The sequence below is a fragment of the Nyctibius grandis genome, chromosome 5, assembly GCF_013368605.1.
Source record: "Nyctibius grandis isolate bNycGra1 chromosome 5, bNycGra1.pri, whole genome shotgun sequence".
In the NCBI taxonomy this organism is placed as follows: Eukaryota; Metazoa; Chordata; class Aves; order Nyctibiiformes; family Nyctibiidae; genus Nyctibius; species Nyctibius grandis.
The window spans coordinates 73242882-73259099 of record NC_090662.1 but is presented as its reverse complement, the minus strand read 5'-3'; the positions used below and the strand labels follow the sequence as shown (position 1 = coordinate 73259099).

General features: G+C 47.0%; 1 protein-coding gene across 1 annotated transcript in view; it reads right to left on the bottom strand.

The window, feature by feature from the left end:
• The window catches only part of CACNA1C (calcium voltage-gated channel subunit alpha1 C), a 447783-nt gene that overhangs the window by 17854 nt on the left and 413711 nt on the right, over positions 1-16218 (bottom strand). The window contains 6 exon segments of the mRNA XM_068400796.1: positions 1331-1458; positions 2360-2525; positions 3344-3435; positions 6645-6710; positions 10393-10521; positions 13550-13582. Of these exon segments, the coding sequence (XP_068256897.1) occupies positions 1331-1458; positions 2360-2525; positions 3344-3435; positions 6645-6710; positions 10393-10521; positions 13550-13582 (614 nt within the window).

Below are 16218 nucleotides of genomic sequence, written 5' to 3'. Positions count from 1 at the left end.
ACCTGCTCAAAATCTATGGCTGCTTTTTTACTTGTTGGTCTTAGGGCTACAGCAGGCACAGAGGTGCACAGGGTCTCTTTTTTCCTGGTGCTTTACCTCCCATATAAATAGCCCCAAGCCACTGTCTTTTGATACTTGTTTATGCTTTGGGCTGTCACTGGAGCCAGCGCGAAACAAAGTGCTGAATTTCCTCCACAGCAGCAGCTGGCTTTCTTTTAAGTTCTGGAAATGGCATCTCAAAAGAAGAATTCTCTCATGGAGGGATAAGAGCTACCAGAGCCAGAGGTGGGGCTTCAAGCATGGGACACAGATGGGGAAGAAGAACAAAAGAGCTTCCCATTTATAGATGGGAAGGAACAGGATGTCATCTGGCCTGAGCAGCTATATATTATATGGTTTCAGACACTGCAGTCTTGCCTTCAAACAAGCACAAATAGTAGCATCTGTTTTCTTAACAAACAGTGTATTTATTAGACTTCTGTGCTTATCCCCTATTCATAATAAAAGACTCTCTGGGAAGTCACCGTGGATGGGAAGAAGGGTTTTGATTTACGTATCACTCTGATAACGTGACACGGCCTCACATGCTGCAGAACCCGAGCCCAAATTAATCTTGACACTATGTCTCCTAAAGAGATCTGCTTTTCGTTTATGCCAAGATCTCTTTCCACGCTTTTTGTGTTATGAAGGGGACTTTGCAATTACAATTGTCAGCTGTACTGTAATGCCACAGGGATCTAAATGCACTTTAAGCCCAAGCATGTGTCAAACAGCATATAATACTAAATGTCAGTTAAGCCCTTGTGTGAGTTGTTCTTGTGTAACTTTAAATCCCTGCAAGTCTGCTGATGTGAATAACCCTGCAGACAACGTAACGCAGCCATGTAAAGGTACAGGTTGTGAAGGGCCTGTATGACATACGACAAAACGAAGATTTGAGCACAGCAGCTCTACTGTGAGTAGAAAGTCAAAAAGAAGAGTCACAGCTCAATATCTCAAATACATGCCACAATAAACAAACCCCCTAACCTCCTTTGCTTAATCTCCTGCCGCCCCTCCCTACACAGTCTATATTTCCCCCAACTGAAAGTGAAGCAATGTACTGCTAGGTAACAGTGCAACCTAAATGCTGAGATTTTTGTGTGTATCCATGCACTGCTGGCTTATGGATTCGCCAGCAATACCTTGTGGAGGTATCTATTTTAGGATTTTTTCAGGAAAAAAGTGTTCCTGCAGGAGGAACACAGCACTTACTGCACTGGGTCTAGGGAACACAAAATAATCGGCCTGTTCTCCCAAGGAGCTCTGATATCGAGGCTGGGTTACTTACTTGGCTTCAGGGTCATACTCTGCCCAGATCCTTTTGAACTCATCCAGGTGGTGTGGTCCTAAAATGGACCAGTCCCGCGTCAGGTAATCAAAGTTATCCATTATAACAGCTACAAAAAGATTGATGATCTGCAAACAAGGACAGAGATGACTTGATGGATGAGGCAGGTAACAGCAGACTTTACCAGGTTCTCCATTTAAGGTCTGGATTTGGACTTATAAAACTCAGAAGCCATTGGGGGTGGGTTCGCTGTTCCCCCATGCCAGCCCCCCCAGTTTAAATGGGAAGATCACAGAGGTGGGATATTCTCAGCTGGTCAGATTTTTCTCTTCTCTACTAAATGGATGAGGCCCAAGTTTGCTGAATGCTTAGACATGCTGTGATGGCTTTTTATTTACCTGTATCTTTGCCTAGCAGAAGAGGGTAGCGGTAGGAGAACCTGGGATTTATCCTCTATAGGCAGTGGGGCTGAGATAAAAGTCCTTTCTTCTGGCCCAAGACCAAAACTTTTAAAATGTTGCTGCTGTTCACTGGGAGAGTTTTGCGCACTGATGCCAGCTGCAGAGCATGTGCTGTCGCTCTGAGTGACGCCGCATTGCCAACACGGAGCAGATGCAAGTGGGATATGTGTATTCTCACAGTCATTGCTGCTGGCAGGGGAGGAAAAACCTGCTCAGCAGCCAGAAGGAAGGTAGGAGGGAAGGTGGGAAGTGTGGCTGAGGCGTTGCTAGCCTCAGCACAGCCCACAACACGCTAATTTGGTCTTCTCACTGAGGGGGAGGGGGGAAGAGCACTCCTTTGCGGTGCACAAAGGATTGGGATTGGAAGCAGAGCATCCTCCAGAGCTGGAGGGAGGCAGGAATGGCAGTGACCAAAGGGGTGTTGTCACTGAAAGGGTGCTGCTGGGAAAGACTCCGTGGGGAGATTTCCCCTCTCTGAAATCATTCTTCTGCTGTGCAGTGCAGATATCTGGGGAGGCAGGGGCTCAGTCTGACAGAGGGCAGGTTTCAGTTGCTGGGGTGGACTCACCAGGAAGGCACAGAGCATGTAGAAGCTGATGAAATAGAAGACGGCAAAGCTGCTGCCACAGGAGTGATCAGCTTCGGTGGAGTTGGCCGGCTCCGACTCTGGGTCACACTTCTTGTCTGGGAGACATGCCAGCATGATTTCCTGCCAGGCCTCACCGGTGGCACACCTGGGCATGGCAAAGGGCAAGGGAAGACAGCAGTGACCTTCGATGAGAGAGGGACTGGCACATTAGCAACCTGTTCCTGCTCCCATGGACATTAATGGGAATTTTGCCAACTGAGGTCAATTAAGAGCAAGTTAGGCTGATGGCTGGGCTTTGACATACACTGGCATACCCTGCTCCTCTTTTTGGCTTTGTTGCCATCATCGGTGTGCTGTTCCTGACTGGCTTTGGCTAGTCTGGGTACGGGGCTGTCATGCTCCAACCAGCCACAGTCATCAAGACGTGTGTGACATGGCTATGGATTGCACGAAAAAAGTAATTGAAAATGAGGAGAGTGTGTTGAATTTGTGCCAACTCCCCACCCCTTCAGCACCCCTCCCTGGCCCCGGCACACCTGGCCACAGCTGGAGCAGGATGATGTGCTAAGCTGAGCTAGGCATGGCCATGCCAAAGCATGAGTGGGAGTTCATGTCCCTTTCCTTGCTAAAATAAGCTGGAAGTCATATGGCTTGATTTGAACGAAAGGAGGAGTTTGTGATGCATATCAATGTTTGAGAGCCCTGAAAGCTGGCTACCTTCCTTCTGAGTAGGAGGACTTGCCTCCCTCCCCAGCACTGAGTGTTGGCCAGTGTCAGCTAGCAGGGTACAAGGCTTAACGGACTGGTTGTTTCATCTGACATAATTCCTAGGCTCCCTCGCCAAGGGACAACATGTTTCTACTCACCTTATGAGCATGACACGGTAGAAGGAGATAAGCTGTGCCCAAGAGCAGAGGAATTGCGCTCCCAGACTGACACAATCCAGAGCTGTCAGACACCCACCTGAAAAGCAGCAGCACTGCCTGGGGGAAGGTCTGGAAGTTGTTGTTGCGGTTGATTTCTGTGGTATCGTTCAGCGCAATTTTACCAAACACCTGGCAGAAAGCAGAGGTCTTTTCAGGTTAGCCCTGCAAAATCCCCATACCTCCTGTCCACCTGTAGTTCTTGGCCTCACCCTGACTCTGATATTTAACAGAACCTGCTCTTAAAGAATTGTGTCCAGGGGTCTTTCATATTTGCTGTTGCTTCCCTTGCTTGTGCTTTATCACCAGAAAAGCACTCATTTTGTAACAAGAGGCGTCTTTCGTTTAAACAAGACATACTTCCTTATTTCATACACTGTAAATATGTATGGGGCCTTATTTTAACAGGCACTCATATGGGGACAGGGTCCAGCTGAAAGAAATCAATAACACAGAAGAAAAGGCTCCTTCCTTCATTGCTTATCTGTTTTCACCAGGAGGAAATGATAGCAAAAGACCAGCAGCTGCAAAGCCTTGCACTTCCAGCTCTGTGGGGTGCCTTGGATCTTCCCAAAACAATGTAAAGTACGTTGCCTTGGATCTGGAGATTGTCCAAACATGTCCCTTCTAGTAGCCATGCTTGTCACCAGCAGGTGTTTCAGGCCGCCCCCCCTGAATGCAGCAGTGTGAAGATGATCACTAGATTTGCCCAGACAAGGATGGCTTACAGCTTCCTTCCATGCCCAACCAACCGTCGCTGCACCAACTAGTTCATCCAGCCACAGCACAAAGTATGCAACCATCAGCAAACCTTTTTAGGGGGCTGCCCTCGGATGTGAAGTCCCTGGTGCAGGAGAGTTTCAGGCTTCTTTGAAAAAGCCTTCTATAGCTTTGGTACTTTCAGGCACCGAGACTGAGAGCTTAACAAATCTTGCCTGGCAGAAAGGTCTCTGCACAGCATAGTCAGTCAGGACTATTTATTCCCTGTTGATAGCGACGTGACAGAGATCTCAAGGACTGAGAGCTGTAATCTTGTAACCAAAATGAGCAGCAGGAACAGAGCAGCTCTGAGAGAACATGGAGCTTCTTTTCAAGCAAATGTCACTGATAATTAACACCCCAAGAGAAATAACAACGTGGAGAGAAGCGCAGGGACAATGGTGGGGAGGCCATGCCAGATGGGAGGGAGGGTGTGTACACAGCAGGCTTTCTGCAGGGGTTCCTCATGGACATGTGGGCCTTCCCCAGCCCCGACCGCCCCCCCGCAATGCGGGTAGCAGTGACAGCCCCAGCTGCACTGAGGAGGAGCAGGAGGACAGTTTAAATGCTCAGAGGCAGTTTGAGCTGAGGCAGCCCATATTTTTCATTTCAGACAAGCGTAGGCAAGGGAACTTCCCATGCTGGAAGTCTGATTTTCCTTTTGATCCTGCAGCTTCCCTCACACACAAGGCACTGGTGGCAGCTACTATGGGTGCTTTGCATTAGGCACATACGAGGAACTGTATGTAGAGGTTCCTCTCTCATGGCCTTTCCAGTCTGTGCCTCCTGGGCCATGATATGAGTGGCTTCATCCATCAGCATCAATTTCGATTTTTCCACTTGAGCACACGAGGTAGCAAGGCTTGAATGTTGTTACGCTCCAAGTCAGGGCAGTAGCTGAGATAAAGTAGTAGGTCTCCTTTATGTGGGAAATTCTTATATTTTCATCAGATCTGGTACATCTAGTCTTTCCAGGTAGCTGCTTAATGGAGTGAAGAAGGATTTTCCTTCCTACATGTCTCTATGTGTGAGGGAACTCTACGTGTCAGCAGGTTAAAGAAAGCAGCACAGAGAATGTCTGAGATGCCATTTGGACAAAAAGTGATGATAACAGGTGTGTGGGCTTTAAGTGAAGAGGGAAGATGAGAAAAGTTGGTTTTCTTATTGGAAGACAGGAGGGCAGAAAGAGATCTAGTAATCTAGATCAACGCAAAAGACAGATGTATGATCCTCAGGCTGCTGAGATGATTTAAACAGAGACTTGAATGTAAGCCAAGGCTTATATAGCCAACTTAGAACTAGCTGACAGAAAAGGGAATAGAATTACAGGATAAAATATCTAGCCCTGGCAGTGCCCCGATCATTGTAGACCCCATCTGCATGGGTGCTTGAAAGCCATTTTTACTTTGTGTAGCTACATAACACCAGTGTAATACTCTCAAGTGATTTTCTGTATAGCACAGGTAATCTTGTAAGATCTTGGCCATTTGAGCTCATTAGGTATTAAAAGCAAAACTGGCAAGTTTACAGTATGGACCCAGTAGACTAAATGACAGCTGTAATTGCTGGGGGCAATTGAGATAACCTGTGACAATTCAAGAAAAGACTAGTTTTATTTTTCAAACTGGGGCAGGGTAGATGGAGTCTGTGAAAAGATGTGATTATAATAACAGGAAACAAATTAAAACAAGGTCACAGAGGTCAGATGAATTTTGTTACAAATTCCGTCTGCATTGTGAAACCAAGAAGCCTGTTATGTTTGAAGACCTCTGGAAGCAATTATGCCATGCCTTTCTGTACTTTGGTCTCTGGTCCCAGATGGCTGACTTGTCTGGGATCTTTGATTAACACCAAAGTGGAGAGTGAAGCTTAGTTTGAAAAGCAGCACAGCAGAAAAGGCTGCGACTGTCACAGACTGTGCCTTTATCACATGCTTTCTTCAATGGTCTGCATGCAACATCAGTTCCTTGCACAGATGAATGCTCAGGCCAGTTCCAAGTTCATTTTGCAAACTAAATAGGATATTGTATTGATGCAGCTTCCTGAAGAACTGGCACAAACACAGAGCATCGGTACGTTGGGTCTGATCCCATATTTACCTTCACGGGTGTAAATCAAAAGCTGCTCTTTACAACTCAGTGGAAGTTAGGCCAGTGTGAAAGTGATGCGAGAGGAACACTGGGTTTGTTCAGTGCAGCATGGCCATAAGCCCACTGAAACAAATATTTTGAACCAACAAGCGAGGCAGTAAACCTCCTTTGCCACCATTACTGGGTATTCCTTTGAGGATGTGGAAGGCAGACACGGTTCTTTTACTGTTTGCGTATTGCATTCTGCGATTAAATGGGTCGGTTCTGTTTTGCTTTGTTTGTTTGTTTTTTTCTGGAGTGTGTTGTGCTCCTGTTGAAAGTGCATAGGCAGACAATGTTTTCCAACCAAGGTTAGCTGCTGTCTTACCTTACTGGGCGAAAACATTCTTGTACGCCCCTACAACCACACATTGTTCTAGTTACTTTCTAAGTCAGTTCCCAGAACACTAACAGGAGAAGACAGACACAGTTGAGCTCTTTAGCATCACTTACCTGCATCCCGATCACAGCGTAGATGAAGAACAACATCACTATTAAAAGAGCCACATAGGGGAGAGCCTAGAAATGGGAAAAAAAAAAAAAAAAAAAAAAAAGAGAGAGCACTGTGCCTCCACCGAGCCCAGCCCACAGGAGCGTGGTTCATGCTCCTGGCTTTGGGAAAGTGGGCAGAGGCTGGCCCCAAACGTGGAGTCTGTAATTCGTTCAGGTGGCCACTAGATGCCTCTACAGGCCCACATTTGCTTGCCCTCCCCGCCACCACGCGGCTGCCACCCAGCTGGGGCAGGCTCTGACTCTGCTCCCACTCCTAACGGTGCAGCTCTGCTGCCTTCACGTCAGTCCTGCCCTTGATGGAGTGAGGAAAGGGAGGGCAAAAATAGTGTCTACAGCTGCTTACCAGGAGGAGAAAAGTCTCATAACCAGCATTATTGTGGCACTAATGGCAATGTGATTTTTTTTCTGGATCCAGTCTGGTGAAATAAATAAAAAACCGCAACAGCTGCCGAGATCCAAATTCAAGGCTTCTGCTACAATGGTTGGTACCATCCCATGTACCTAAAGCAGCATCAGCTTTGTTCCCTGATCAGTGTTAGGTGTCTGTGATGGTGTCTGCAATGCCCTAAGTGCCTGTGATCAGCTGCTGAAGAAGGGAATGCAGAACCCTGATACGCAGAGCTGCCTCGTAGGGAAGAGGCCAGTGCAATCAGCAAAGTGTTGAGTGCTATCGGTTTCCTCCGGCACTAGCAGGAATCAAGGGCACAGCTCGGGACCTCACAGGCTCAGGCTTTTGAGGAAGAATTCTCTACTCTATTGCTTTTGAAATGTACAGTGCTCAGATCAGAGATTTCCAGACCTTACTTCAGAGGCAATGGGTGGACACATTCATCCTGAAAATGTGAGTACAATCCCTGATCTGGATTTTGAACACCCCATTTCACAGCGTATAAAAAGCCTACAGCATTACTATTTTTTTAAATATAAGATTATTTACACATTTTAAGTTTATGCCTAAATTCAATAGGGCTAAATCCTATACGAAGAATTGAGGAAAAATTTTCACTGACCACTACACAGATTTGACTAAGATCCACAGAAATCATCTCAAAGAGATCTGAATATTAAAATGGCAAAAGTTCAAACCTTTATACAATGTCTGTAATCATCATCCTGAGGCTCAGGAGCAGATTCCTCTGTGTTTTATGGGGTCAGACAAATCTGTATGGTTACCCCACAATGTCAGTGGAGACACACCAGCTCAGAACTGGGCTCCAAACATTTTGTGATCATCTAGTGGGGACCTGATACAAACAAGACCTAAGAAGAGTTCCTGGGATAGTGTCCAGACAGGACCTGAGGTGCATGACCTTACCAGTGTGTCTATGTTTCAAATGGAGATGGGCAAAGTGTCTTGTCTCCTGGCTGCCTGGCCCTCCACTTACTTTCCATGTTCTTCTGCTCAGCCAACTCCTCTCCACTGATGCACGTTCCTACTCTTCTCTGCCCCTTATTCCCCATGGCTCCTTCAGCTCCCTACCTCCCATATTGCACTCTTCTGGCTCTGTCCTCCTCTGTCTCTGTCCTTCCCTGGCTTTACCACTTTGTCCTTGTGATTCCCACAGCCTTGCCTTGCCCTCGGCACCCCTCTCACTTCCTACTCCTCCCACTCTCCAGCCTGGGCTCTGTTGCTATCTCTGCAGGCAGAAACCCCGCTGAGCATTTTCCCACCACACACTCCTCTGACCGGTGCGCCAACTTATATGTGAGGACTGTGTGCCATGCGCAGGGCACATGGTAGTTACGACGGGCTCTGAACTCCAGCACAAGTTCGTTGCTTATTAGGCTGCCCTGTGTGAGCATAGACACTTCCTGGAAGCATGTGGGGACACAGAGAAGAGCCCATGCCAGACAAAGTCTGCAGGGATCCCAGATTTTGACAGTGGGAGTGGCTGAGTTAAGAGCTCTGCACAGCGGCTATTCTTAGCTACCGAAGGAGCCTCCCAGCAGTTGCAAGAGGAGGAGCTCTGAGCAGAGAATACCATGTTATAAATGGCTAAAGGCTTTCAAGGGAAAAGGCACTTGCTTGCAGTGCTTTTTATTTTTTTTTCCTCCCTGCTGTGGAAGATACCTCCCTTGATACTTTCTCCCATCACCCTACAGCCCTGCCTAAAAGTGACTCTCCAGTCAAAGAGGTCTGAAGGTCACTGGAGGGAAGTACCAGGCACTCTCTTTCCCATCCATCTCATCCTCTCCAGCCAAGAGCCGTGGCAAGCTGAGCTCAGGATAAGAGCGAGCTATTGCTAAAGAGGCTGGCGAGGCATAGGGGCGAGGGGAGGAGAAGCAGGAACTGGAAAGTGTGACTCTGTCCCTGCATCAGGGATGGCTGAGCTGTGCCAAGGGAGTCTCATTCCTGTGCATGCAGACAAAATGGTTCCCACTGGAGCTGCTCAAATAGCAACTTGGAAGTTAGCAACCATGTAAGCAATGGAAAAAGACATTTGTGGTACGAATGTGTCAGAAAACTGCTGTGCAATATTAGATCCTCTGGCAGTCAAGGAATGTGCAAAATGAGAGTCCTTTGCATGAGCCTGGTGGTCTGGCTACCAAGACCATCTGAGAGTTGCACTGGAAAAGGTCCAGACTGATGCCTGGTGTACACATGTGCTACTTCTGCTGACAGAGAGAGAAGTCATGGTGATCCACAGCACTGCAGGCTTTGCTCCCAGCTTGTGTTGTAGCTGGTGAGGTTTAAGTTTTAAAGTGTGGATCAGCTCCTTTCTCATTTGAGTCAATACAAATGCTATTGACCATTTAAAGTCTCACTCTGAGGGATATATGGTTGCAGTTTCAAGACTTGTGTATTGCACAAGTTATTCTTTCACGCTTTTGTCCAGTGGTGTGTCCTGCATCTTTTCTAGTGTTTAGACCACCATTTGTATTCCTGTGCCATCTTTGCCTGACACTTTCTCCGGACCTGCCCCAGCTAACACCCAGGTTGTGCTGGCCCAGTAAATCCAGGTCAAGTACTTGTAAAATGCAGGAATATTCTATGCTTCACCTCTAACCACCATTTTTCTATACATGGCTATTTAGGGCCTGGTTTGGAAGCAGTTTTTCTAGGTGTTTGATTTCCCCCAGAGGTGTTCCAGTCTGGTCTCCTTTGCCTTCCCCTGTCTACTCTGGTACTTTACCTACCACTGAAATGCAACCTGCCTTCAGGGCAAAATCAGCAGCAAATTAATAGCTTGGGATTGTTACCAGGGCCAAAGGTGTGGGGCCAAAAAGGTGAAACTCTTTCTGGATGAAAGTATGGAAGCCACACACCTTTAATACTCTCTGGAAATCCTCAAAACAAGGCTTAAGGGAAACTTAATTGAGACCCAGGCTTTTCCCATAGCTGTGTATTTCGCTTAAAGCAACAGATATAAAATACAGCTAAAATAAAAAAAAAAAAGAGGAGATTGAAGGGTTACAAACAGGCAGTAATTGAGTTGAACTGAACTATTAAGGCTGTTCAGGAAGGTCTCAAGCAATTACTCATGCTTTAAAGATGAAAGTCATACCCAGGCAGTTATCCCCTGCGAGCCTCATTTACTTGACTCTCATTCGTGCCATGTGTCACTGGAGCACACAGCTTTGACCAGCAGCCTTCAGGCTCAGGCACTGGGGTGAAATCCCACCCCGAGGGGACACCAAGGGTTAAAAAAAAGCATTGGGTCTTACTTAGAGATAAGTGAAGGAATACCTGGAAGGACTTGATGAAGGTCCAAAGCAGCGTCCGGATGCCCTCCCCTCGGCTCAGCAGCTTCACGAGACGCATCACGCGGAAGAGTCGGAAGAAGGTGATTGAGATGCGAGAGTTTTCCTCTGCGTTCTGGAAGCCATTGGCACAGAGGCAGGAGTTACAACAGCACAGGAGGAACAGGGGCCCTGGGCCACAGACGACGCTACGCCGAGAGCTCACTGCACTGTTACTTGTCCTGGTACCACTCCCTGGGCTTGCACTGCCCCGGCACCCCAGGGACGGGCCGAGGCTGGTTAAGCCTGCCCTCCGTCCCATGGTGGTGAGGCTACTCTGTGGCGGCTCTTGAGGCCATCGGCCTCTCCCTTCAGGTTGCCCAGACTTTTGGGGATTAGGCATATGTTATGCTATAAACCCCTCCACTACATCTCCTTCTCACATTGGAAAGATACAATTCCCCTTTGACATTGTACTGGAGGAGAAATATACTTTCTCTTTTGATCTGTCTTGGGTGTTTTACCACAGCAAGCGCCTCAGCCAGCAGTTCTGGTGCATCTGGTGTCAGGCATCAGCTATGTGCTGCTTGCTCTGCTGGGAAGCAGTAGCAGGTCCCAGGTCTGCGCCAGGGTGCAACAACCCATGGGGGCATGGCGTGCACTGCCCCTGCCCAGCTGCTGGCATCACCGGCAGTGCTGGCAGCCCCACTGTCCCTGTGCTGCTGTGGCCATGCTTCGGGGGGCCAGGCCGTGGTCGCTCACCCCCGCTGCTCTATCTTCAGGCCTTTCACATTTCTCATGACCCCTTTGTATTTCCCACAGTCTGCACACTGACATTTTTTATAAAACATTTTATTTTGGCTTCACTGCTACTGTTCGAGCGTGCAGTATTTTAAAATAGTCTGTCTTCTGGCCTGTTTTTTTCTCACAGCATCTGCTTTGTCCCTAAACATTTTCCTCTGGGCTTGTAACCAGCTCTTACGTTCCTCAGCCCTCACATGTGTGAAGGCCACGTCTGTCTGAGCACTGCTGCAGTGGCAGGCTCACCTAGGCCTCAGCAGAGGACCCGCTGCCTAGCTCGAGGGGAGGAAAGGCAGAAAAAATGCCGTGTTTCCCAGTTCATTAACCTCCTAAAATACTGTGCAAAGCCTGTGGAGCTGGTGGCTTCCACTAGCAGCACTGTGGGAATGTGACCTCCTGTCACAGGGGGAGATAACACTGTCACCCTGCTGCTTGACCTGCCGTGAGGCAAGAAAGTGCACAGAAATCCCCTCTCTGTCCCCACCCAGGCTGCAAAGACCGCAGTTTGAGTCTAAACGCCATCGAAAGAGCAACATTTAGGAGGAAGAAACAGTGCAGATCACCCCCGCAGTTAACTACTCACCGCTGTGTAAACCAAGAGAGAACAGACCCTTTGGATTTCCTGTCACTGGGCAGCGAGAACAGCAGCTGTTTGTCTGTCTGCTCCTGACAAAACCCAAGGCACGAAAACCGCCCGGACTTATGTTTCTGGGATTCAATGTCTGGATGAGGATGTGTACCTCTGCGCTGTGTGCGTTCCTGTTTCCAACCCAGGATGAGCAGATTGGGGCCCAGCTCCATTGGACCCCAGCTGGGTCTGTGCCCTAGCTCCTGCTGTGCAGCCGTGGGGGCACACAGGGGCCATAGCTGCTTGCTGGTGTGTGTGAACCCCGCTCGCACAGAAAGCGCAGCGCTATGTGCCGTAGTTCAGGATTGCACCTCAGCTGCAGTTTGTCTATCTGTGGTGAATCACCGGTGGATATTTTGCGTAGCTTCCTCCAGTCTGCAGCAAAGGCTGACGTTCGCTGCCTGTTCAGTAACTGGGTGAAAAATATTAGAGGAACAGGCTATGTCAAGGAAAAGCCTGAGTGCTCCCTACATCTCACATCATTCTTGTTTTCTGACTTGGACGACAGGCTGGAGGCTTCAGCGGGTTGGAGGGAATTGCTCTGAGGTGAAGGAGGGAATGTGGTCTCCAAGAAATCAAAAATAATGGCATTCAATACTCTCAGCACTACAGTCCCAGAGAGCTAACTGTAAGGTCACACACCTCTCAATCCTACAGAAGTCCTATGGACTCCCTTCCATTTCCTTTAAGAGGCTAAACTTCAATACCACCTAAAAGAGAGTTGAGGTCCAAATTTAAAAGTTGTGTGGACAGCAGTACTGCTGTGGTTGTGACCAAAAAAAACCCAAAAGTGTTTTCTTATTCTACCTGCTGCTGCTCTTATCAGCTTGACCCTCTAGATGGCAGCAAGTTGGGACATGGACAAAGGTTTTAGTGTTCCTTCGTCTTTCCTTTCTGAGAGGAGGCAGCTGCTGTAGACAGAAAATTATCCCTGTCCTCTTAGTTCCTAGAGTAGGCAAAGTCTCAGCAGAAAATAAAATAGAACAAACTCCTCCCTGATGCAAATCTGCAACTTACTGGCATCAAAGCACTCAGCCAAAACCACTCAGTGATGCCTCGGGAGATTACAGTCATTTTAAGACTAGGTGCTACAGATTAGCTGGTGGTTGAGTAGCCTTGCTTGCTCTATACTGGCTTTTATCCAGCTTTTTGAAGGCATATCCTTGCCAGAGGAGGGAGGTTATGCAAAGTGGCAATGAAGAGACTGGAGTTACTGCAGCTCTGTTGGGGTGGTGTGGGAACTGCCTTGTACACCAAGGCAGCAGAGTTTGTGTGCACCATTGCACGACTTTTTTTTGTGCAAAGTACAAACTCAAATGTTACAGTGAATCACCTCATTGAAGAGGAACTTCAGAGTCCCAATCTTTTCTAGCCTGGAGGTGTGGACACGAAGTCACATTACAAACTCATTCAGTGTCACATTGACAGTGACATAGTTTGTTGCTAACAAGAAATCTTACCAGGTCCAGTTCTCTCTTGGTGATTCATTAGAAGGCAGAACGACAGTTAACTTGACCAAAGGAAAGCTCAGGATGCACAAGAAATACACATGTGCAGCATATTCACAGCTCATGTGAACACCAGACTCACACCAATACACGACATGGCAGCTTCATGCACAGATAACTAGGCTGGGCTTGGAGAGAGAACTCGTGATCACGGGGAAGAGAATAAAGGAGTGTGTTAGAAAGAGTGTCACAGAAGCTGGGAGGGTGGTCTGTATTTTTGGTCTTACCATAGAGGAAGAGCATTGGGTATGTTCAGCTGGCTTTAAAGAAAGGCAGACAGAAATAAGCTGTAATAAGTCTCCAATCAAGAGCCCTAGTAAACTAGGTCTTGGCTAACACAGGAGCAACAAAATGGCAGAAGAGGGCAAAAGGGAGTTTGAAAGAAATGCACAAGAGGCTGGGCTTATTCCCTAGGACGCCCAGGATCAAAGCTGGCCATGGCAGAAGTAGGTACAGCTCCCATTGAATTTGATGTAAGCTGTATCCACTACCACCACATGTGAATTGCAACCAGTGTCTCCTGAGTGCTAGACATCCTGGCATCCAGGCACTGAAGGTACTGATATTTTTAAAATGTTTCTTGTATCACTACTATCAAGTTCAATACAGGGGCTGATTTAGCTCCCCAACTCAGATTCAGGCCATGTCTGCACAGGGACCAGCCAGCTTCTAGTGCATCAGTCTGATTTGTAAACCCATAATATCCCAGTGCTAAAGCAACACTTTCTATTTATATATCCCCATTCCCTTACACATAGTTCTGGGTGATAACGCTGTTGTTACTAAGACAATGGGTTGGGACAGTCTAATCAGCTCTTGGCAACCCTACCACATGCACTGCCAGCTGTGAAAAGTGGGTTGGTAAAGCTGGTTAGCTTGCTGTACCTTTACCCACCTCACAGCAAAGCTCCAGGGACCCAATGGATGTGTCCTTGGAGGCCAAGCTGAGCTGAGCTGAGATCTGGTCATACCTAGAAGAGTCTAGTTGCTGCAAACACTCTGCCTGACATTCTTTGATTAACTTCAGGGGCCATTTCCAATACTGAGAGCAATTCTAAAAAACACCCAAGGCTGCAAATACCCTTAGGTGTAAGAAGTAGAATTGAAAATCAAATAAAACCAGCTTTATTGGGAGTCCTTCAGTTCAATAGTAACATAATCCTTCAGGCCTAACCTCTACCATATGCCCCATATGCCAAACCCATCTGTCTTTACTTCCTGTGACTACATTAGCAAAGCTGAAACTGATGCATTTCTTCTTCTGCCAATGGCAGAATTCACCTCTAGTGCCATGGAGGACTCCTGCAGTGTGCTCCTGCTCTCCAAGGATGCTGCAGTAACCAAACTGGCATTGTATTACCTAAATAAAACCTGTAGTTTGGATCCACAACCTATTTGGTGATATAGGCAAATGAGAACAATTAAAAACCCAAGGTACATCTAATCATATAATAGTCTTGGGTTAACTCATTGGTTTGGTAGTGTCAGCTTTCATTGCTTTTATCCTTTTCTTTCACATGTTTGCTCTTGTGTTTTATTTTCAGATCACATACAGGCAAAAGTTGGCTTGAATACCAAATAAAAGAGCAGTGCCCATAGAGACATTTCTTACAGACCAGGCATAGATTTTGATTTTGTGTTGCTGGGCAAACATCTCCTTTCCAGCAGAGTTTCTCTTTCCCATCCCCCTTCCTCTTTCTAGTTTTGCAAATCATCTTTTCTAACAATAGAAGGACCCTTATTCTGCTAGTTGCTGCATTCCTGGTAGAAGGTACAAAGCCCCTTCAAACTGACTGAAGAAAGCCCAAAAATTTTCAGCACCTTTCAGGATTCTCCATCCTTCCTGGCTGACAGTGTTGGTGCATCTGTGACTGACTGGCTGAAGAAGCCTTGTAAGTTACTGTGGAATATTATACCTTAATTGTAATTTTGATATTGTTCGTATTTCATCAGAAAGTGCAGATAATAGTAATGTAACAGAGTAAAAAAATCTGTGTAAAAGGATATGACTATATAAGGCACTGTTGATACAGAATGCTCAACTCAGAGGAGTTGGCATCACATCGAAAAACTAGAAACCAAAGGTTCTGAGTATCTTTGGCACTGCTAAGAAAGTAATGTAGAGGTTGACTTACTCCTCTCTTATTCCCTGAGCTAACGAGCCTGTGTTTTAAGATGGGGTCAAATATGTAGCAAATTATACCACTACCTACAGTAAAGGCTCAAAAGCAGCATGGCAAAATTTCTGTTAATGCTGACAGGTGGTATTTGCACAAACTGTAGCACTGTGGGTTGAGGTTCCTAATATGCTTGTGCATACAGTCTTTTGTGCATGAGTACTTGGTGGGGGGTGGGAATCAACCCCCACCTGTGGGTTGCTGAATACATTTTCTGATATCCACAAAGGTTTCAGAGAGGAGCCAAATCCTACCATTTTCCATCTGAGCCAAAAGGTCACCATATGGACCTGAGCACAGATATCTGAGAACCTGTTACTGGGACCTTCAAATGTGGCCATTCCTAACTATAAAGCCAAGAGAGCTACTGCTAGATTTTCTGAGAATCTTCAGCCTTGCAAGTGATGCGGGTATTTAGGACAACTAGAGGAACCCGGCATCTGAGAACATAGTAGTCACATCAGTTCAGAGGGATGGAGGCATGGTGATAGGTACTTGGAATTACAGACAGTGTCTAATGCCCATCTGGAGTGGACAGGATTTAATTTCTACAAATGTCCCGAACAATGTACAAAAGCAAATCCTCGTCTGTTTAATGTCTTTGAAAGAGCTTTTAGAGAAGCTACACCACTTAACTGAAGGCGGCCTTGGCTGTACTCTGTTTTACTTGCAGCCATCCCTTCTCCTGCACGTGGTCTAACCTGCAAAGGAACTTCAAG